At 37.1% G+C, this 24,611-nt stretch overlaps 1 protein-coding gene and 1 long non-coding RNA gene across 16 annotated transcripts in view; one reads left to right on the top strand and one right to left on the bottom strand.

Moving 5' to 3' along the window:
- The window catches only part of LOC123321327 (hemicentin-1-like), a 160,119-nt gene extending 144,234 nt beyond the window's left edge, over window positions 1–15,885 (top strand). For all 14 annotated transcript variants that reach the window (XM_044908805.1, XM_044908808.1, XM_044908800.1 and 11 more), the window contains 2 exons: window positions 4,730–4,898; window positions 15,228–15,885. In XM_044908805.1, the coding sequence (XP_044764740.1) occupies window positions 4,730–4,898; window positions 15,228–15,385 (327 nt within the window). In that variant the 3' untranslated portion in view covers window positions 15,386–15,885. The remainder of the gene's footprint in view (window positions 1–4,729; window positions 4,899–15,227) is intronic.
- The window catches only part of LOC123321329, a 42,880-nt gene that overhangs the window by 6,105 nt on the left and 12,164 nt on the right, over window positions 1–24,611 (bottom strand). For both annotated transcript variants that reach the window (XR_006538851.1, XR_006538850.1), the window contains 4 exons: window positions 15,196–15,425; window positions 14,051–14,094; window positions 7,291–7,340; window positions 4,327–4,376 (listed from right to left, as the gene is read on the bottom strand). This is a non-coding gene — a long non-coding RNA (uncharacterized LOC123321329). The remainder of the gene's footprint in view (window positions 1–4,326; window positions 4,377–7,290; window positions 7,341–14,050; window positions 14,095–15,195; window positions 15,426–24,611) is intronic.

Consider the following 24,611-nt stretch of genomic DNA (forward strand, 5'->3'; position numbering starts at 1 on the left):
AGGAACGTTGCACGCCATTGTACGCATTGAATAATGGTTTTTATGGTCATGCTACAGCACCACAAGTAAAAACCGCGAGGCGGAACAAAGTGAAAATTTTCGTGTTGCTATTTAAAGTTGAATGATTCTCGACATAAGGTGGATTGGAAGTAATCTATACGTCTTCTTTTTTTGAGAAACCTCTAGCGTTTTCCAATAACTCATGTCACGATTCCACAGGGAATATATACGCCCAACTATCGGGTCGTAAATAAAAACTCTTTCGGGTATACATCGGGTGCTCTAACGGGAGTTTAAGACAAACAAGATCTGCAGTCAATGACAAATGGTCTTGTTTTCTACGCGAACACTACACAAGTGGAGAAAAATCCATTTACACATATAAACCAGGAAATGAAAGAGATGCAAAATTTATCGTTATCCGACACTATATCAACTTTACGGCTGGTGGCTGTTATACCTGCTAAATGGCGTTACGCAGATGTTCCATCGGTGAAGTCACAATTTCCATTATTCTGCTTGGTACAAAATTTACGCACGCCGATGTCCAGGGCGCAGAATAACAACAACGATACCGGGGATAACAACATCATCACCGAGGAACGTGCAGGACGGGAATAACAGTTGTCCTGCATTCTAAAATTTTGATCCGAATATGTCGAATTACGATACCAGTGCTACTGACGTCAAAAATAATATATCAATACGTCTGCTTTTTGATTTCTGTGTCTAAACCCGATGCAAACTGGCTGGCGTTCAGCTTTGCGTTTCGTTATTCTCGACACGTCGTTAAATATGACAGTGCCCATCGACTTCAGCATTGTCAGTATCGATGAGAACGACGTTATCGAATGAGTTATTTATCGAAAAACATCCACAAATACAAGGTGAATCGAAAATGTCGAGCAATGATAAGGGATAGAAGGATGGTAGAACGTAAAAAAATCAAAGTAACCGACAGAGAATGCCTGAACCAATCGAGTTTTCGATAAAGCTAGTTTGATCGTTGGGTTAAAAAACATTCAGTACCCGCAGGACAAGCAGCAGGTGAATTCTAGCACGAATATTTCTCCGATCGAGTCATTTAATGGGATATGTCGGCGTTGTAATGTTTTGCGGAAGCGTTACGTTGAATCAACGTGTACGGGAAATGATGGCCATCAATGTTTGGATTCGGAACCATTACAGGACCAATCATTTATTCCTAACGTGATACAATATGCAATAGCATCATCTTAATGGACGATAACGTTAAGTAACCACGGTCGCAGGAGGTTCCACAGGGAACCGAGGATACAAAAGATATGGGCAGAGATTTAAGGGCGTAAATAGCTGATCAATCGTGGTTGCAAAATGGCGGAGGGAAATAGGTATCTCATGGGTCGTTAATTGATTCAAAAAGGAACGAGAGGAAATAATTGTCGCACAATCTACCAAAAGATCGGATCTATTGTATTTCTGGATTTTTTTTCAGTGGGCGAGTCGAAAGATAAGCAAAATAATAGACTTTGAATAAGGAGAAATAGTAGTTCAGATTTTCAAATAGCGAATTGAGGAAAAATTCTAAGCACTATGCGATTGGTAGGAAAATTCAGTGTAAAATAATATCGAAATTGCATTCCTGCATTGATGAAACCAACATATGGCGTAAAAAAATGAAAATTCAGTGTATTTGTTGAAACTTCATCTGGAAAAAATTATTTTTTTATTTTTTCCAGTTTGAAACAGTTTTTAACAGAATATTTCCTCTCCCTATGATGTTTGGCCCTAGAAAAAAAATTGAAGGAAGGGTTGCAAAAAAGTTAGTAGTTTCAGTAAAGTTTATACCTATTAATTTCAGTAATTTACGAATTATTTTCGGTGATTCACGTACTTGTTCGTCCATTTTTCGAACGATTAACTACAATCCTTCTCAAAATTCAAATTTTCAAGCCTATTGTGCGTCTTCATTGTGCGCCTTCAATTTTTCAGACCGATAAGGTATACTTTCGGATATGAGGAAACGGTAAAAGGTTTTCATCTTCAAGGGAGAAGGTGCAGCAAGCAGGGACCGGTAATATGATGTGAGCATGAAAAAACAACCCATTTTCATAATATTTATGGGCATAAACTCAGCTCCTCATTACAGTCAAGATGATATCAAGATATGTCGTCGACATACTTTGCATAAATATATTATATGGTACACCCGTGTGTCGCTTAGATGTCGGCATGACATATTTTTATATATCTTATCGCGCTCGGCGAAAACCATGTTTTCGTGCCTTTTCCGAGGGAATGAAAGAAAAGCAGAAATCTTCCGTATATGAAATTAGTTTGGAATCCGTGGTCGTTTGGAACACTTGGATAGTGTTACGTTAACTAATATTTTGGGGAATTTTTTCCCACCTATATTCCCACCTGACGCTTTAACCGTTATATATGGCCATGAGAATAGCTTGAGAAATGGAATTAGGAAATATTATCACGCGGAATCCTTTCAACATTCAATTGATTTAATATGATAGCGGAAAATATTGGTCACATTAGACGAACAGAGTTAGTATGCCTGAAGAAATTGAGGAAAAATACAAATGAACTTCTGAAATATTACTGAAGGAAAAAATTTTTCCAGGAAAAAGCAAAAGAGAGTTTTGACGGTGTTTGAATTATTTTTCCCAAAAATTTCGCATTTGTATTAACGTTGGAAATTAAAAACGAAGATATGAATTTTGTGCGTTAATTTTTACCCGCACTGTAAACACGAGGCCGACGAAATTTTCAAAAAAAAAGCTAGTAATCCACTTCAATATTTTAAAGATAAAGAAAAGTTACATAACAGTGAAAATTGGAATCATGTCATGATCGAATATCCTTTATTTTACAATGATTAATTCAAAAATTGGAGCAGTCGGAGCGAAATATGCCCAGTTGTTCAACATGGTCGAATGTACGCGAAAAGAATGGAAGCCATAAAATCGATATCGTGAAATTTTCGTTCGAAGCAAAACCTTTTCACGAGGAAATTTAAAATTGTTCTCCCCATCTTAAGGCGGAAATTTACGGGAGGAAAACATAAAGTTCACATACTTCCCTCATAAAGAGGGGAAATTATACACCTCATTTTTCATCCCAGGATTCAATTTTGCACAATCTATTGTTTGCGAGCGGTATCTTCCGGAAACCGAGTTCCAATATTAACTCCGAATTCCATTTAGGTGTATAATTCATGTACCATCCACGATTGGGATAATTTCATAGAAATGCCGGTTTATCTTATGCTCTCAATCTTACATGAATTATTCAGAAGAAATATTGTTCCAGGCTATTAGTCGCAGTTATCAAAGTTGTGACATTAGGGTTGGGAAACGCGGTCAACAAGCAGGAGAGCGTTATACAGGGTGTTTACTGGAGATGCGCCAAAAATGCAGGAGGTAATTTCTTGCTGAAAACATTTTTTGAAGAAACGTAGGATAAATTTTTATATTTGTTCTTTATTACGAAGTTGGTGCATTGTACGTAAAGTGGCAGCTTGTTACTCTCATTTGGAATTGCTTATGAAGATTATACTCCATAAATCATGCTTTTTAGACGCTTCCTTAGTAAACACCCTGTATATCTTATCGGAAAGGATGTACGATTTCATTGAGGCTGGTTATCTCTGATGATGAACCTTCAGAATCGAGTGAAAAAAATTATAATCCCCCCTAAAATTTTCTTAGGTTTCGATAAACTGAGATATCGAAAACGACAGAAAAACTGCGTTCGAGTTACGGTTTAAGTTCACTGTGTATAACATCTTTTCGAAGAAACTGTTTCCTACGAATAGCGCATTTTAAAAAAAAATTCCTACGATTATACCTCTCATTTCAGATGTCGATAGATAAAGGTAAAAGTTTACTCTAGTGCCCACCTCGGATTTTATCGTCGATTTTTTTTAGATAGAGTATTGTATGAAAAATTGATTGGTACATGTCTCAACTTTGGGAGACTTGTAGTTTGGGAGATATGATTTTTTTTAACTTCTTATGAAAATTGCAAATATTCGGTATAAATCCGTCAATCTTGAAATGGTATTTCCATGTACAAATGTAATTTTTCACTGTCCCAACCTGAACTATAACCTATCCTCAAAACCATCATTTATATTTTCATCTAAAATTGATAAATTCCCCTCATTTTTCAGAAAAAACTAACTGAAAACGTTAACTCATCTAGTTCTCTTAAGGCTAACATTCGAAATCATTGAATTTGAAGAAAAAATCGATGACAAAAATCCAAGTTGGGCGCTGAGGTGAACAGGAACCAAAACCCTTAATACGTTTCAAAAAAAAATTAAAAACTCACCTGGATAAATTCCATCTCTACAGATCTCCTCCAGAAGATGAAGCACAGTCCTGAAACAAACCAATAATGAAATAATCACGATCGATCACAATGAACTGAGAAAACACAGCACACTGTCTCGAATAATTATGAATCATGCTAACCTCCCCTAAATTTTCTTAGGTTTCGATAAACTGAGATATCGAAAACGACGAGTAGAATCAAGAGCCTGCCATCCACGATCCTCTAGCTTTAGGCTCCACTCAAATAATTTCGAAAGTTAAAAAAGGAGCTCAGTTTGAAATACCCCCAGATAAGATTATCCTTGTGATATATACAACTGTGGTTTCTGATGGAAGGGGCATCTGTTCCTATAGTATCCAAGAGTTGTCCAGGCCTAAAAACATTAAATTCCCCATTTCAGGTTATCAGCTACGATTCAACGCGTGGAGGGGTGAGCGTAATCACCGAAAAAGGTGATGTCACAACTAGTTTCCTCCTGATCCAACATGCAGACATTTCGGACTCCGGAAAGTATTCATGTAGTCCATCCAACGCAGATGTCGCCAGCGTTAGAGTTCACGTACTAAATGGTGAGTTTCATTAATATTAATTTTGCAGGAAACCGCATATCTCTCTCAATTACGAATATCATTTGGGGCCGGGTATAATGTCTGGTTAGAACCGGTGATTATTTCAGCACATGGGCCGTAAGCTCGTATCTTATTAGATGCGATCGCAGCAGTTATCATTTGTGTAAATGTCGTTAGATGGTGCATCGATCACAACTTTCAATTATCTCCGAGGGATTCCCAGATGCGAAACTGGGAGAACTGTTCGAAGTTGCACTCCATCAAACTTCTACCTTTACGAAATCGATTGAGTCAGACATAAGTCGTTTCCCTAACTATAACTGGCCTATGACAGCAGGTCTTCAAACGACACCCTGTCTCCCATTCAAACAGAGCCTTTTAAGGGGCCATCCTAAACAAATTGAGCAAGAATTTTATCTACAGAATTATTTGTTCGAAATATTAAAAGTCTAGGTGATTAGCATCTCTTTTAAACAGAGTTGAATGTTCTTTTTTACGTATTTGACTAATAAGTAAAGTAAAAATTTTAATTCGATAGGCTTAACCATTTCAGCATTCCAATAAAAAACTTAATTAGCCTCCACCCCAAGCATGACAAACCCCTCAATTAAACATTCACTGAAAACAGGCAAACCATTTCCGAATAATTTACTGACCAATATTTTCATATCGTTTCGAGCGTTTCGAAAATTTAGTAGAAGGAGAAATGTCATTTCCCTTCAATTATTTGTTGACGTTCTCGATGTTTCCACGAAATATCCAATCTGCAGAAGCTAAGATATCAAGATTTTAATTAGGTACCCTTATTAACGGTCTGTATATTTTCAACGAGTCGGAAACTTGAGTAATGGAAATTGAAGAAAAAATCCGACGAGACAACCTATTATCTAAAATGGAGGTTCGAGTCAAAGACTCAACCTGCCTACTCAGATTTTATCCGCAGCTAATGTAAATATTTATTAATTAGCTACTACGAACGGCTAATCCGAAAATAATTGATGCGCATCTGTATATTCCATTAATCAGATTTAGGAATGTTTATAATCGGAGAACAAATACCCTTAACTCAGCAGATTCGACAACGGATTAATGAAATTCGGGAAGAGACTGGAAAATGTTTCGGATATATTCACAGTTGTTAGTTCGGAACGTATAAAAACAACGGAAGAAACCGGTGACGAGCGCCAGCGTACAACTGCATAAAACTTTTATGTCCGGATAGGGTGAATTATTAATGCAACAGAAAGAGTATGTCAAATAAATATTCTACAAAGGTGTAACTCTATAGACGAACAATTTTTTTCCTATTTCACGAATGGGATAAACGAACATCCCTCGAGGACATTCATTTCTATTTCATTTTGTATGCATATCAAACGAGTAAATATGTCAGAATCTCGGATTTATACCTCATCCACGATTTTCCATCCTTCCTTATGCACGAAATGGAGATATTCAAACATGACTACAGATATATAGGGTTGGCATGAAGTATGGGACCAAGTAAATATCCTTAAAACGAAAAGGAATATAATTACGAAACTTTGAAAGCAAATACAATGACGTATCTGATGCCATTTTTTCACTCATTGAATTTGAAAAATTGATGATGTTTCCGTGTGTACATTGAAAAAAAATATGTCATCAGATGCGACATACGTCATTGTACCAGCATGTGAGTAAAAATATGAATATAAGCGTTTGAGTTGCGTTCAAGTCATGTTTGGGTTGCGTTAGAGTTGCGTTGATGTAACGGTGCAAGCAAACGTTGAATGGCGAACATTTCACGTTAAAACTGCGTTAGAGTTTCGGCTTAAGTTCACTGTGTATAACATCTTTTCGAAGAAACTGTTTCCGAGGAATAGAGCATTTTCAAAAAAAAAAAAATTTCCTACTATTATACCTCTCATTTCAGATGTCGATAGATAAAGGTAAAAGTTTACTTTAGTGCCCATATCGGATTTTGTCGTCGATTTTTTTTTTAGATAGGGTATTGTATGAAAAATCTATTGAAACATGTCTCAACTTCGGGAGACTTGTAGTTTGGAAGATATGATTCTTCAAGTTCTTATGGAAATTGCGAATATTCGGTATAAATCCGTCAATCTTAAAATGATATTTTCATGTACAAATATAATTTTTCACTGTCCCAATTAACCTAACCTAACCTAACCCCAAAACCATCATTTATACTTTCATCTAAAATCGGTAAATTCCCCACATTTTTCAGAATAAACTAACTGAAAACGTTAAATCATCTAGTTCTCTCAGGGCTAACATTCGAATTCATTGAAATTGATGCAAAAATCGATGACAAAAATCCAAGGTGGGCGATAAAGTAAACAGGAGTCAAAACCCTTAATATATTTGAAAAAAAAATTCAAAAACTCACCTGGATAAATTCCATCACTACAGATCTCCTCCAGAAGATGAAGCACAGTCCTGAAACAAAACAATAATGAAATAATCACGATCGATCACAATGAACTGAGAAAACACAGCACACTGTCTCGAATAATTATGAATCATGGCTAAGCGCAAGATCTCCGACGCATATTGAGGACGAAAAACTTGTACCTGTATACGCATCTTATGTAAACGTAAGGTACAAAAACAAGTATCGAGCCTTTGAAAAGGGGAATCAAAAACCAGCAAATGTCAACAAACGAATCCCCGATTCCAATTGGGAATACCGCGGAAAGACCATCCCATCGAAGCAGAGTAGATGCTCACCATGGTTTCGGTCTTTTTAGACCTCATCAGATCACCCCGTTTTTTGCGAGGAAATGGGTTTATGAGATGTGACTAGAACATAACGAGATTCCTGGTTATTCTGATCCGTTGTCCGGGTCAAAATGTTTTGCGACTGTTGCTGCTCCGTCGGGGAGAAACCAACCACCTTCACTATTTTTGCCGTTCATTGAGCAATCCTCACATTTCACATTTTGCCAACGCCGCCTCCGCAGTTTGCTATCATGCATAAACTATTCGATTATGTTCGTCTCTTCCTCATTTTGTATGTCCTTTGTCCTAACTACAATGGCGGCCTGTGTTCCCCAGTAACATCCGTTCAGTATGGGGTTTCATTTTATCTGTCCCCTCTGTACGAGGCTAATGTGGCTCGGCATACTGATATAATTAAACAATTGCTTACAAAGGACATCCTCGGTGAATGAGATAAAGCAAAATCACTTGGAACAGGGTGTCTGCAGGAAAAAAACTTGATCCCTCTCCCTAATTTACTTTATCCCCATCTCATTCCGTTCCGTGCGGAATTGGATGCATGCGATTTGAATCGGGATATTCTTGGTGGGACGTACGAGATTGAAACCGTCCCGGAAAGTTTTTTCGATCGTTCTGTACATACATGTCGCCGGCACGATTCTTGTACGAATTTATTCCGAGGCAGTGCAATAGGAGTAAACGTCTACACTGCACGGTAATGCTAGGTGATCCACCAACAACTCTGATAACTTGTGATGATAGTTTTAGTGTCTGAAATATAATGAAAATGAAGGTTTCAGCGGCATGCAGGCAGGAATTGAATTCTGAAAAAAGTACCACCCAGAGCAGGATTCGAACCTACGACCCCCCGATTACCGGTCAGGTACTCTCCCAACCGAGCTACCCGGGTGGTACTTTTTTCAGAATTCAATTCCTGTCTGCATGCCGCTAAAACCTTCATTTTAACTATGATAACACCAAATATCAAGTCGTTTTCTCACAAAGATTAACTGATGAGTCAGTAAAAGAGTTGAAATTATCAAGTGAGAGATCAAAAACTGAACGCAAATTTAATATTTTTCAGGAATTAATGAATTTCGACATTATTTTTGTACATATCACTATGAAAATTTCAGCAGTTTGCAGTAATTTGAATCGCCCATGTCACAGCTTCGAGAATTTCACCGAAATATTATAGGGAAACTTCGGAAGAAGTTCAAAATATCTATTTTCTAATCGAGAAAATAAATAAAATTGAAAATACAGAACGCTCTATAGAATAAGACGTCTTCTAGCTTCATTTTTAAACAAAAATCAAGTATTTTTGTGAACAATAACGAGAGTTAATCATACATGAATACTCATTTTTGACAATTCACAACTATACTTTTCCTACAGCTATGACATCAATCTGATTGAATTTGACAATTTATCATCGTGGGACCAAATTGATTATCCGCCCTAATTTTGCGTGGGGTACTGTTTTATGGTCGAATATACGATTCCAGAACGAGAATCAACATGGTAGGTGAGCATTTAACAAAATGTAACTCGAGCCAGTTTTTTGGAAAGCCCAACCGATGGATATTCGATATCGTTCTTGATGCAGCCAGCAACTACTTTTCTTTTGTTGTTCGAAAACATCATAAATCCCGAAATTGTTCGATTTTTTCATGCCGACCTACGCCCACACCGCTGTAAAACGTATAAAACGTATTTAGACATCGGATACGGATAGAAAAACCGCAGCTATCCGAAACAAACAAAAGGAAAATCCATTTTATGTCTGTGAAGCAGAAAATTCAAAGAGGAAACGAGATGGACATCTATGCACGAACGGGGAACACGTAAATAAGGGGCAAATACGGAAGTCAATTGTGTGTTACGTCATTATTTCACAATATTTCCTCGTAAAAGATGTGTACACTGCGAAGAATGTACTTCACATTGGGTTTTTCGATTTCCCGTTTTCGTAAAATGAATTCGATACTCTCTCCAGGTTGTATAGAAAACAGAAAACGTCGTCAAGTAGGCTATGGAACCTTGAAGGTTATATTTACTGAAAATGTCGCATCCATATCATTCGAAGGGTGAGATTTCGATGAATTTATAATCTTTAAAATAATCCTAAATACTTTTGCTCGATAACTGCACATAATAAAAATTATTCTGATGGAATGCTTGGAAACACTGGTCATTTTTTTGCTACCATGAAAGTCAACAGAGTACCATCAGCAGAACGCTATTTTACCCGGAATTACATTTCAGGGATTCCGCATCAGCGCAGTTAATTTGAGTCTAAATACTATCGAAACTGTTTTTGTCGCAAAAGCAGAACCCAGATAACATTAGATGGATTCACCCCGAGGGATAAACTGAGGTCACAAATTGACGCGCCCCTGAATTGAACATAACAAAAAATATCCTGGGAGATCCAAGATATTGACCATTTTCGGCTGAAAACTTCGTCAAACAAAGGAAAATATAAGAATGAAAATTTTATATGTAAAATATATTTGATTGAAAAATGCTTCATAAATACAATCGGCGTCTATTCCAGTATGGATCCGATTATTGATATAATTCATCCGAGTAATCACTCAACAGTCAGCATCGGTTGCTATAAACACGATAAGGATTTATCAAACATGTGCAAAAAACGTCGTCTAAAGTTTCACGAATGGAACACAAATTTTCACACACTGAAATCACAGAATTCATTCACTGTATTTCACAAAAAGCATTGTCGATTGCCCTTCGGGTATCGACGAGTTTCTTGACCAGCCTTGGAGAGGGCATTATATTTTTGCTCAAGATATACATGGTGACATCCAGGACCCTTTTACCCCTTTTATAAACTGCTTCAACTCTCTTCGGATTCGGATTGTTGCTGGATATTAAGTACTTCGGTCCCTTGACCAATCTTCTGTATCTTTCCTTAACGTCTGCCGGCCTCCTTCTGAACCGAATGGCAAGCTTCTCCCACGGACTGATGAAGTTTTGTATATCACCCCACATCCTAATCATCTTATCCTCCAGCTTGGTCCAGTACCCGATCTTGATCGGAAAATAACGGACGTGATTTTCGAACCTCCTCTTCAGGATTTTTTTCGACCTCGTCCGCAGAAAACACCTCTCGATGAATTCGAAATCGCCACCTGATATCGCATAGTTCACCCAGAGGTACACGTCTTCGTATTCCGAAAAATGCCTGCTTCTCATTTTCCCCCGTTCTCTTCAATGATGCATCATGGACATTATAACACGGTTTTGCGAATAAAAACGATCCACACTGTGCGAGCTCACCTGATATCTAAGCCATTCAATTCGTTCTACGATAAGTTTTCAATAAAACATGTAAGCTCGGTATACTACATAGACAATAGTTATTATTGTCTTCAATCGGATTGATAACGAGAGGCAAATAAGTTTCCGAAGAAAAAAGAGCAATGTCAGCGCGATGTCATTAAGGAAATTTATTTTTTCTGCACCGCCAAAATAACCCATATCGAACAATAACTGCTCAGTCTAGAAGTGAACGAATATTATTGCATAAAAGAGGGGACCTGAAATCTGGAGCTTTTGCGCGCGCTTGTTCTAATATTCACATTCAGAGTGGGCAGAAATATTCTCCAAATATTTGAAAACTATTATAAAATAAAATACTAACATCTGAAGGATTCCACCAGTGTATGGGTAGTTCGATATTCAAGAAATATTTCCTGATTCAGCTCACTTATTGTCTAGATAACGACGCCCGTCTTATGGGCGTTCAACCAAGTGACAAGGAGATGACGTCGTTCATATTTTGTAGCATTATACAGAATTAATAAATACCGTAACAAGCGTGCACACGACGAACGTGTATTTGTGTCGTCTTTTGACAACTTCCTATCCCTGAACCCCTTAAACATACACAAAATGACTGAAATTTTGTGTCTGCCTGAAGTTTGATGATTAATTACTCACAGTTTGTCCCTGAGAAAAGAGGTACTCATCAGAAACCAACACTAGGCTCTTTATCATCGTTATTCTATGGAGGATGCAGTAATTTGCTCTCCATTTCGGCGGTTGTGTGAGTAACTGTTTACCCACATTACTTCCTAGTTATTATACCCTTGAATACAAGAAATATTGCTTGGGGAATATGTGGGAAAAATTCCCTTCAGATTTCTAGCACACTCTGTTGGAGCTTTGAAGAAAATACACCCTAAACTAGTTGCATCGATGAGTAGTATTTACTCGAATTCGAAAGATCTTGGACGTAAAGAACTTGTTCATCAGAATAAACTAACAGTTTCTCTCGAAAAAACCCTGAAAATTAGATTGAAAGTTAACGATTTGACCGAAAGGTTCGATCCCTTCCATCTTTGCTTCGTATTTCCTTTCAAGCGTCAGGTGTTGGTTCTTTGTGTTATTTCCCAACAAAAGGTCAGGGTTTAACGGAGGAAAAAATTTAAGAATGAGAAAGTTTTACTGTTTCCATCGAATAATACGGAAAATGAGCTAGTGAGCTATGTTACAATTCCTTCCTGTCGTGAAAAACCAAACTACTCAACGTATTTTGATAAAATTTTGTCACATAACTATTCAATTTACAATAAAATAAAGTTAATTAATCGTTGTCCGCAATTTTCAACGAAGGAGTGTAGAATAAAGCGATAATTTTCGAGTCTGAAAGAAAAAAATTTCGACTTCGAGTAAAATCAATTTTCTACTCCGTGAAAACATCTTTTGAGGCCTCCAGAAAGAATATTTTCCGATAAGAAAAATATTTTTGGACTCTTTATTATTTGAGCTGTTAACAAAAAATGTACGAGTTATAAAAAACCATCGACTAAAGGGAAACCGGAGCGTAAACTGAAGATGTATTGAAATATGAATTGTATTGATCGTTACTTTTGCAGTCTGCTGTTTTCCTATGTCTTACTGTATGTTTTATTCAGAACTCTGTATCCATCACTCTGCATGAAGCAATATAACGACCAGCACGATTATATTCGGTTGCTGAATTACAGCAGAAGGTTTTCCCGATATGGAGAGTGAATCTTAATACGCCTGGCTCATGATTTGTTTGTGAAGGCAGGATCGTTTTTATGTCGGATGAGGCATCGAAAGAGAATTTCCAGCTATCCCGACTCCAATGAACTCATTTCAGTAAGAGTCAAACCGAACTTCTTGAAACCTTCAAAGAAGAAGGAACTCAGTTGCCCCGCGAATGATGAATACAGCTCTAGTCCCGAGACGATTCCTTCTTAGTGTCAAATCGAATCCCAATGTTTTCTGTTCGACATGCGATTTTCATCCCCTCACTGAAACGCTACTCATGCAGCTTTTTTAAAATTGAAACGAGAATTGAAAACGTTTACGAAGTGAGTTAATTCGAATCTTCATCGACCTCAGCGCACTCGTTTGGTCTAGAAGTATGGTCTAAAGTGACCACATGTTTTTTGGAAATTTTTCGATAGTCACCGTTCGAGAAGTTTTTCTCTCGATAAACATAACCGTAGATGGAGATGCGATACATATTCTGAGAGAGCAACTCTTCTAGTTATAATTCTGAAAATTTTATCGAGCTCGATGCAGCCGTTCGGCCTTGACGGATTCCCAAGTGAAATTTAAATTTTTGAAAAATGCAATTTCCAAGATGAAAATCTAAACGAAGGGAGACAGGCTCTCGAAATTGCTCGCAATAGATTCGGCGTATTCGAAAACCTATATTTTCATACCAAAATTTCAAATATCTGGCCCCGGTAAGGAGAAAATAATTTTTTTTGTTTTTCCACTTTTCATTTTCGAGTTGACTTCGAAGAGCTCTCTGGAGTGCAATTCTCTATTGAAGCATCAACTGTTTGGTTTTCTACAATCTTCGGAACAAATTCCATGCACTCCATATCCTAGGATAGTAATAGAACATCCTGATTTTCAGACAGAGTAGCAAATAGGTCATTTTAGGGGGGTCTAACCCCTTGCTCATTTTTGACCCAAAAATTCGAGATTTTCGAAATCGAGTTTTTGTGCTTGGGTGGAAGCCTAGGCAACGCTGATTATATAACCGGAAATCCCAATTGGATCAGACGAATATAACAGGAGATATCGCAGATTGAAAATTGCAAATTTTTCAAAAACGCCATTTCCAAGATGAAAATCTAAACGAAGGGAGATAGACTCTCGAAATTGCTCGCAATATATTCAGCGCGTTCGAGAACCTATATTTCCATACCAAAATGTCAAATATCTCGCACTGTTTACGAGAAAATTATTTTTTTTGTTTTTCCACTTTTCGCAGTTTTTTTGGAAAATCCCCCACAAATTTAACGTAACCGGTGAACATTTTCATTTAGTTCTGCCTTCGGATATTCTACAACTGATTCCGCAAACAACAAGTGCCTGAACCAAAATTATCTTGTCCTTCAAAAGGTACTCACCAATTTCAACGACACGAATCCTTTCCATACGCCTTGTTCCATTGCTGAAAATGATAAATCTCAATTATTTTCCGCTAATGGTCATTCATAAACTTCTAAAATTTATCAATTTAATATTTGGCACGTATCCACGAACGGTGTTCTCAGACGCCGACTTGATGTTCGCCCTAGGCTTGGTTGGACTACGCCCAACGCCGGAAATATGTCCAAGTCATGCAAACGAATGGGCAGTTTCTATTTGGTCTGATTGATTCGCAATCAGTGTATATGCACGGGATGGGCAGGCAACCCCACGGACGTGGTGGAAACTGGAAGCGGACTATTGGATATGGTCGGGACGGGGGAGAACGAAACAGTTCGAATCAATCAATGACTAATTATTACTCGTCATCCGAAAGGAAATCAGATTCGGTAATGGCAACTTCGCCAGTTAAACATGGCGGGTGTGTGAACGTCCACGTATTTATTAAGCTGGTTCTACTGACCGCGTTATCCGATTGCGTACCGCGAATACGATCAACCGACCTCACAACCGACCAGGTGATTTCATCACTCGATTAACTCGGCAAATCATCAACGAGAGCTCTCCCACGCTTCATCCCCATCATGAACTTATTCCAAAGACGAGTTGAGAATGGAAAAATCTTCATTGAAACTTGAAACGATCTGAATTGAACCAATTTGCCATCTTCAAGACAACTAAATAGGGAACGTTCCACCGAAGAAGAGCAGGTGCTGACGTTTTCGGTCGCATTTGACCTCGTCAGAGCCACACATCTCCTTCTACGATGGAAAAACGCTTGGAATTGATGTACCCTAATTAAATACTAGTAGTCGGTTCCTAGTATTATCGAGTAATACTACTAGAGCGCCACACAGTATGAAACGAGATCTGGTTCAATCTCCAGAAGCGACTTCCAGTGTTTAATCAGGGTACATCAATTCCAAGCGTTTTTTCCATCGGAGAAGGAGCTGTGTTGCTCTGACGAGGTCAAATGAGACCGAAACCATGGTCAGCACCTGCTCTTCTTCAGTGGAACGTACTTCATTTAGTTGTCCTGGCTAGTTCAATTCAGATCTTAAGACTTGTTGGTATTCATGTCAATTTCTGCACATTATACAACTGATATTCAAAAGTTACTTACAGTCATTATTCAAAATGTGTTTCTTTTTCCAGGAGAGAGGCCAGCAGCCATGCAGACCGGATCGGCAGGTCTATCCAACAGCTCCCTGAACATCCTAATCCTCATGATCTTGTCCTATCTGTGCTCGTCGTGGTACCTGGAGATATCCGATACGACAAGCCTCAGTTTCTTATCGTCTTTGAGCAGGTAGCTACCAGTGGACGTGGTGAGTAGTCAACAGTGCTAATTTGCTGAAACCGAGGAGCTTGATCATTAACGAAGAAGATGTTTTGTGTACATAGAAGGGGGAAAATTTATTATTATCTCAGCGTCTTGGTAGTCGACCTGTTATGTGTAAATAAATTTGAAGTGCTTTGTATATGTTCGATTGTGATCGAAGATTATTAGATGTGTGATCAGTATAGGTGCTGGAAGGATATTTTCGATGCGGGGCTGTATTCGGAGTGATAAACGTTTAAGTGTTGAAAATTTTAAGGATGGATATAGGATATATTTATTGTTGAATGTTGGCTTTTTCTCGAGCAGCATATATAGAACACTTCGAACTACGTTGATCACATTAAGATTCACGAAATAATAAATGTAAATATTCATTGGAAACCTGATAAGGGTATTAATTCAATCATATTAAATGATAAGTTATATAATCAAATGTAGATTCCACTCTAAATAAAATGATTATTGTCATTATCGAATTATATTATTGTCTTTCAAGAAGTGAAGCTATTCTCGGATCACAATTCATGGTACTTCCACTGAAACTTCTACAGTTCGCACACGATTTGGTTGAATTTGACTCGCGCCATTCCACGTTTTTCAATATGAAACAGCGTGATTTATTTTTGACGAGAATTTTCCTCGATTCCGAAATGAATGTGACTTGAAGGTCTCATGATATACCTACAGACTCATTATTATTTTTTTTTTTAACCGAATCGAGTTTCAACCGTAGCGGAAGAGTCCCGATCGAGATTTGACCTATTTCTGTTTAAATTCCATCGTTTGTTCGAAAACCTCACGGCCCAATAGTCCTTTTTCACACTCCGGTTCTCTTTTGTCGGACGCGAAAATACAATATAGAGTTATCTGAACAACATAAATCTTCGACTAGAAACAAATTTCGCAACCGAACCGAATATACGCCTGGGGATTTTTTTTCGCTAAGTACAGCGCCGGCAGCTCCACGAATTGAAAATCCCCCAAGATTAAAACGTTAACGAAATAACATCCGCGGATTAACGTTTTACGGAATCGTTTATGTGAGATAGGTACCGAAAAAGTGTCCCACCATCCGGGAATAAAAACGCATAATCCTTGATTGGCATTTGCGGAAAGGAGCGGCGTGGAATGAATTGCGAGCCCTCAGAAAGAGCCTGCGACCGATACCGGCAATCTTGAGATCTCGCAAATAGAAAAACTTGCTATTCCTTATAATCCGGCATTATCGAAGCGAGCAAGTGCACCAGAAGTGGGCGGAAGAATTGAGGTACAAATTGGGAAAAGCCATCATTGAAAGAAATACTAATGATCCTAGATATCGAAAGAAAAAAAATTTAAATAAATTCCACTCAGTAAAAAGTCAAATTTTTACAGCCTAAAAGCCAATAACCTAAAAAAAGCGATGAAGAATTATTGTGGTAGAACTGAGTGTATCTGAAAAACATCCGAGTATATTGAGCACCAAGAGAAAGAGACAATTTAGGATTGCTGGGTGTGCGAACTATGTATATCAGATACAATGAGGAATATTTCCGATCAGGAAATTAATTATAACAAGTGAACAATTACGAAGTCAATGTTTGTGTAAAGGAAACGCATTGTTACAAGCTAAGAGGATTGTTCAATGAACAATGCTATATCGTTAGGTATAAAGTAATTGAATTTGATATATCTAGCAGACATTGCCGAATAGCTGCACGGTCAAATGGAAGTTCATGATAATATTGTACGAAATTAACTGCCGTTCCGTGAGAGAATCCATTGATTCAATGAAACTTATCCGGGAATTTTCGCTATCGAATAAGCGGAAATATAGCTCAGGGAAGTTTTTTTATACTTCCATGCCGCAATAAAGGAAGAGCTACAGCGAAACTAGTCCAATTTCCGAAACTTTATAGATTGAGAATTCCGTTTCAAATGATTCGTCATACGTGCACTGCATCCATACGTTTTGAATAAACCCATCCCTACAACCATCAACCCTTTCAGATTCCAATCGACAGTGGCATTTCAGGAATGCCACATAAAACAAAACAATTATTTACAAAATGAGATGTATTGGACGACATATGCATGCAATATTGATACATCCCCTTCAAAGCTAAAGGGTGATTCGCGTATGAAATATTGGCAGTTTTCAAGAATTTAATTAATTCAGTTTGGTGAACTCACCTAATGAAGAAGCAATTGTTGGTTGTTTATTTTGAATTCTATAACAAAGCCAGGTATGCGTCACGAGGCACACTAAAACAGAAGGCAGATGTTTTGTTTCCTCTCGTTAGAGATAAGATCCAATAGATCCATATGTGACGTTCAAAATACGTACAAAACTCGAAATTCGAGTCTCTAGACGATCAAATACTTCATATCCACGAAAGTTATATTGCAGAATATTACTCAAACCAAACTAATTCATTGAATTGGAATCAGAACTAGCATGCAGCAGCAGCTATTAGTTATTTCAGGACGTGTTGGTTGACGAATTTATTCAGATTACAAGTGAATAGACTTGTGACAAATCATTCTCATGAAAACAAAATTAATATGAGGCATTAGAAAAACAACATGCTGAAAACAAAAAAGTTCAAAGTATAGACAAATTTCAATACCCTGGAGTTTAAAAGACTCCACCTCACCGGGTTAAAAGCGAACATTTAAAAACACAGGCGATTCTTTGTTCGAATGTGGTCAAATATGGGCCCCTTCCAATATATTCCCGACGTTTTCGTTGACAGAATGGAAAGGGCCTATTGAAAATTCGAAATAGTAATTCATTTGGGATGTTGAATTGGGATTTTTCACGTTCAAGCAGTTTTTCGTTGGGAATTGCTGGATTCACACTGTTTAGAGTATAACACAAAACTAACTTGTTTTGTAACAATTTCAACAGCATGGATGCAGCACATTTGCATATACCCCCTCGTTGGAACAGCCTGTGTAAGGCAGAACCACTGACCGGATAAAAAAAAAAGTGTACAAACAACCACCGTACACTACTGAGTTTGATGAAATCAAATTTCATATTGTATACCGAGCTGAAATGAGTTCACGTTCGGAATTGAGTTACGAATAAAATTTTAATGAATACTTGGAAAGGTAATATTGCACTCATTTCGAATAAGATGAACTGCCGCATCGAAAATATCAGTGCGATGTCAATTATCGAATCGGTGAAATTATTATGAAACTCCAATAATTTCGACGAAGTTCCAACAGTTCTCGGTAGTGGGTGGCGACATGGGGAATGATTTCAATGTATATTATCAGAAAAGTTCGATAACGATGGACAAAACCGGCAACATTGAGACAAATCATTAGGAATGGCTATTAGGGGATAAATTATTTAATTAACGATTTGGAGATTGTTTTTTCACGATCACATTGGATTTATTGTCCAATTGACGAAATGTACATTGCGTCACATCCAACCTAATATTCAAATTAAGGGAGCAAGCCCATTTCAAAGACGTTGTTCGGAAACAACGAAAAAAATCAGCCTGCCAAAAAAAAAGGATGAAAAGTTGAGTAGGAAAAAATGTTATCGAATGTTGTGGCAAATTACTTATAGAATCAACCCTTACATAGCTGTAAACCTCAGATGCTCCTCATACAATGTAGCTGCCGCCATCTAACAATCAAATTCACAAGCTGATAGAATAAGACAACCTGTATCGGTCGAATACCGCTCTCAAATTGAGATATCCCAGTGTTAGGAAGCAATTCTGTTTTTCCTCAAGACTGTCCAGACCACCATCCCCATTTTACTGTTCCTACCCTGCCATAAGCAATTCTCATGTCGAGGTCTGGAGATATATAAACCAATTCCTCAAGCATCCGCTAAATCTAACAATCTGTCTTTTCTTTCATCACTTTGTTGAACATGTGTATCATTCATCAATCTAGACGTATAAAAGAGAACATCAATCAATGAGGAAAGAAAATATAAGGACAATCTGCCATCGACCTGACAAACAGAATGACATCAATTTCCTATTAATTTAATTGAATTTCCAAGGAAGATATATTTATTGGATAAATACAATCTAGAGTGCATTAAGAGACAGTAAAACACCGGTAAATGGAATATTGTCTTAGATGGACTGGTTGATATAACAGTTCTTGTGGGAGGAAAGAAAAGTTCCGTAGTATAATTCATGATTATTAGGCCAAGGCTAGAATAAGGGTTGAAAATAACTTAATCTCAGCTGAAAAAAATTGGAAAGTTTGCTAAATGAAGAGGTGAAAGAAAATGTAATAGATAACATCTATACGGCAAACCAACCGACTTCAAAATTGAAAACGTCTTGTGAAAAACTGCTAAAATTTTGTGACAAGATTCAAAATGTTTTTTTGCGCGAACAAAAACACCGTCAGACATATCTAATAGGAATTTCCCCCACGATTTATAGAGGCTTAAAATTTCCAATCAGTTGCCATCGAAGTGGATGTTTTACTTCAGTAAATTACCATGCAATCATCACGCAGTGGACCGAAGATAAACAGAAAATTCTGGCCATCTCAAAACTTTTCAAATCATTTTTCCTCCGAAAGTTTTCCTGAACTCCAGTGCCGCCGCTAATGAGTTAAATATTTTCTTCATGCTGAAAATGTTCCGTTGAATATCAGAAGGTCATCCGGGAAACTTTTAATTATTCGTTACATTCCCCATTTGGAATGGAATTTATTGACGGATCTTTTTTTTTTCACAATCGGAAAGGTCGATGCTAACTGAAAATTAATAGTAAAGTCTACTCTGAAAAGGAAACTTCTCTCGAATGGATTCTCAAATTTCACATCATCATCCCGTCAGTCAACCATGAAATTCTTTTCAATCGATAATGCTCTAAAGGAAATCAAATTGAACCAAATCGAAAAAGACCCGGTCTAATATAATTGGGAAGTTCTTTTCTTATCAGTGTTTGATGTACCTTTTTAAGATAAGTGAATAAAATTAGATGTTCTCCTCGAGATCTTCATGGAAAAAAATCGGAAATGTGTTCTATGTACTTCTTGAATTCAACGTACAATAAATTAAATTGCATGTGATATATGTTTGTACCATTTTGTTGACAACTGTACCTATTTGATTATCGGTGAGTGTATTGCTATAAACATGTTTTGAAGGAACACGTCCATTGAATGTTTTCGAATGAAATTTTGGAAAAATGTTATAATAGAGTATAAATTCCGTGTTGTTCAATTCTTTCCTTTCTCAAATGGAGTTTTTTGGAAAATTTTATTCCCATCAGCAAAACGACAAAAAAGACATATTCCTAAAGTTATTCGAATATTCACAATTGTATTCATCGTAACTTATGGCGAAGTTGTTAGTTGTCTTACTTTCAGTTTCATGTGAAACAATTCGTGCACAAAATCAACTTTATCGAACAAAATTCCTATATGAAACACTATAACTGTAAATAAGATGTTAATTTCTGTTCGAAAATTGTGCAAAACCTTTGGATAAATCTGACTGTATAAACGTACTTTTAGAATCAGCTGGAAAAATTAAATGTACATGTTTGTAAATATTCTCAAACTATTTTAGTTATTTGCTGAATTGTTGCTTAGGCACTGAACCAGGAAAATGATCCTGACGAAGGTAAAAGATTCTATATGCGAGAGTTTTTGAAACGTGATGATTGAGACTGGATATTTCCAGATAAGGGTTTAGTATGTTGAATGAATCTAATTTAAACATGATTACTGTAAAACAAGCCTGGTATTTATGCATGCTTCAGAAATGTTTTCTCTCACTAGCTATCGATTTCAGTTTGATAGACTCAGCGCAATCGTTACCTTCAATATTGGTACCTATTATAAGGAAAAATAATAGATTTGAAGAAATTACATGTATAAGATGATTGTACCAACGAAATGTTTGGTTATAAGATTCATAGTTGATTTATGTGAAACACCTGAAAATTGTACACTAGCGTGTTATTTATATAACTGTAATAATTCATTGGTAAATAAATACTGTTATTTACAAAAACTCGACTTTATTTTCTATATCACACGTTTTTCCCCAAATAAGATCTCGTTAATTGACGGGTATTTCTGTTCGGGATAGAGAATGATTCTTCCTGTTCAATTCCAATGGTTTATTATTGGAAATGATCAACCAATAAACGAACAAATTATATAGCACTCTGAGTTTTTTCCATTGAGAGACTAAGAGACGATCCCTATTATATTTCCGAGCTGACAATCTCAGGTGCGTCGATGGCAATGCGGATGATCCGAAGGAATCATTCCATTCAATTTTTTCCAGAGGAGCCTACCTGCTATTTTCAACTAATGATACGTTTGGGTGCGTAAAAATAGAAACACGTATTCGGTGAGACGTATTTCCGAAAGAATGGAGCCTGGTCTCTCCAGGTCGACAAATTGGATACTCTCTTTACCTATCCTGTCAGCTGTCACGTGTAAAGAGTTCTCACTATAAAGCGTAACGATAATGAAGTAGAAGGAAAATATTGTCCTGGCTTTTTTCCAAGCCACCTCGGTTTCAAATCAACGGGAATATCTGGAAATTGTGGGGAACAATCATATTTAATTCAGAATATACAGAATATATCGATGTACAGGCTGGCTCACATTCGATGAACGATGAAGGCAACTCGAGAATTATTGGAGGAAAAACGATGATTTTTGAAGAAACCGAGAATAATTTCAGATTCAGAGGAATTATTTGACTTGATTTGAAAAAGAGCTTCGTATTTCTTTCGAATTTGGCCATAAAAATCATCAGACGTGTAACGCCAAACAGATATGAACCTAAATTTTCGGATTCTCAAAGAGCAACGCCATGTATTGTCTGTGTTTGCTAAGTGATTTTCAGCTTAACCACCCAACTATATTCAGCCGGACGTCCGCAAAACTACGAGGCTATTACGAATGACACAGACATTCTGAATCTGAATGGATTTCGATAATTAATTCATAACTTATTTGGTGGCAGGAATACAACGCAATTGTTCGTCTGAATGATTCATGATATGAATAGTTGGAATAATGGAAAAGCCTTTCAGCCGATTTTGACAGGGATGCGTTGTAATTAAATGAACGTGAGATTCTTCGTGTCCCGTACCCCGGTATTTTCATACGGCCAAATGAAACGAAAATTATCGAGTGAAATTGGCCGGTTTCAGTGGAATTGAATCCCTATCCCGTTGTTCGCGGATCTATCTTCGTTAGTTCCGAAAATATGATTTTTGCCGTTTCGTTCTCAGCAACCGGAACGACCTTAATCGGCTGGAATTTGATTTTGTATCGAATTCTGTACGGCCTGGAGTTCGATTTTGTTCCGTTGTCATGATGCTTCCGGAACATATTGCTGTGAATTATCGCATCCATGAGATTGTGCTCTCAGCATAAAGAGTATGAGAAAAATACCCAAAAATGACGAATATCGAGATCACTGAGCTCGAAAATCAATAAATATCGATAAATTGCTTGTGAGCAATATTTGAAGACTTTCAACATAACATATGGAAAACTTCAACGAAATATCACTGAAACGTCAAACCTAATAGTTACCCTATGGAGTTATAACCTGCCAAAAAAGCCCATTCAACTCCTTGAACTGGCGATTCATCAAACCGACGACACCATGAGGATGTTTGAACAGAGTGCTACTCGGATTGATTAAAATATCTCTGCCCCTGGGTACGCCCTCCAGAGCCAACGTAAAGTTATTCAATTTTCACCGATGAAAAACCCATTTCCTAATGGAAATATCGAAGTTTATGAATTCCCGCGCGAAGTTCAAGCAGTTGCGAAACTAAAAATTCACGGTGGTATTATAATTATGACGTTATAGTTTTAGGGTAACAGTGTTTGAACTCCATTAAAACTTTAGTCCCATGCTGAGGGGGGCATGGATGATTTATTCCATTTTCGACCACATTCATCCAGGCCACACGTTTTATGCACCTGCAAAAACCTCCTGGCTCCTTGAAGGCTACATACGTGGAGAACATAACAGTTCCAAAGATATTTTGTAGGCTCTCGTCAGTTTTCAATAGCTCTATAACCACCCAATCAAACCTAATAGATCTTTAGCGTTCGATAAAAGCGTTTATATTCACAGCAAATTTTTCACAAAAAAAGATCTTCTTTGTCACTTTTTGTACGCGTATTTACCCATGAGGAATAGAATAGCTTCAGAGTGAATAAAAAGTAACGAAAGAACAGGTGTTAATTCATTTTGGCAATTGGCATTTTATCTCGGATAATTCATCAATTACTACCCTACGAAAGAGGCATGCTTTCGATAACATTTCAAAAACATTCATCGATCACTCCTTGAGGGTATGTAATTGACAAACGTTAAAATTCGAATTGAATAAGTTTAACCTTTCCACCCATATGATAGAAAAAAGGGTTCGGCAATCCACAAAAGACCAGCATGTTCGAACATTTCTTATAACATAAAGAAAACCGAAGATATGAAGCTTGTGTGTTACTTTCTACTCACTCTGTATAAATAATGTTTCCGAATTGCATTTTTAGTCATTTTTCAACGTTTTCTTCATCTACATCGTTAATCACGTTTAAACTAATTCTCATATTCAGTAGAGTAAGTATAAATTTCCGTTATCAGACCATGTTTATTACGGCTGTGATAAATGGGAAGAACTGAATCTTGGGAGCAGTTTTCCTGTTACACCGAATAGAATTCCTCTATACACATAGGCTGCGTGGATGTGCAGAGTTTATAAACCAAATATCAATCTCATCTGTCGATTCTCCATTATTCTTGTATTATGATCCTGATTTATGGGATTAGGAAATGCAGACGCTCAACCTGGTACATTGTTTTCATGCATACCTCATTCATCTAAAACGCACACGTGAAATTTCCTGGTATATCGAGAAATTCTATATGGGAATTGTAACTGTATACATGGGTTAGATAATTAATCAGGGATACTAGAACCAGAACCCACTGAAATTTTTGAAACGAAAATTCTAACCAATTATTTCGATACTTTGAATATTGGAAAATTATTGTTAACATAAACGAGGCATTACGTTTTCGATGTCTACAATATTCAAAACGTAAAATGTGAATATTCCCTATAATCGTTCAGTAGAAAGATCAATTCGATCAATTAGAAATTCGTAGCCGACTGAAATAAATGATAATTTATGCTCACAAAATGTAGCATTGGGAATTGTGGAATGATATC

Source organism: Coccinella septempunctata, chromosome X (assembly GCF_907165205.1).
Source record: "Coccinella septempunctata chromosome X, icCocSept1.1, whole genome shotgun sequence".
NCBI lineage: Eukaryota > Metazoa > Arthropoda > Insecta > Coleoptera > Coccinellidae > Coccinella > Coccinella septempunctata.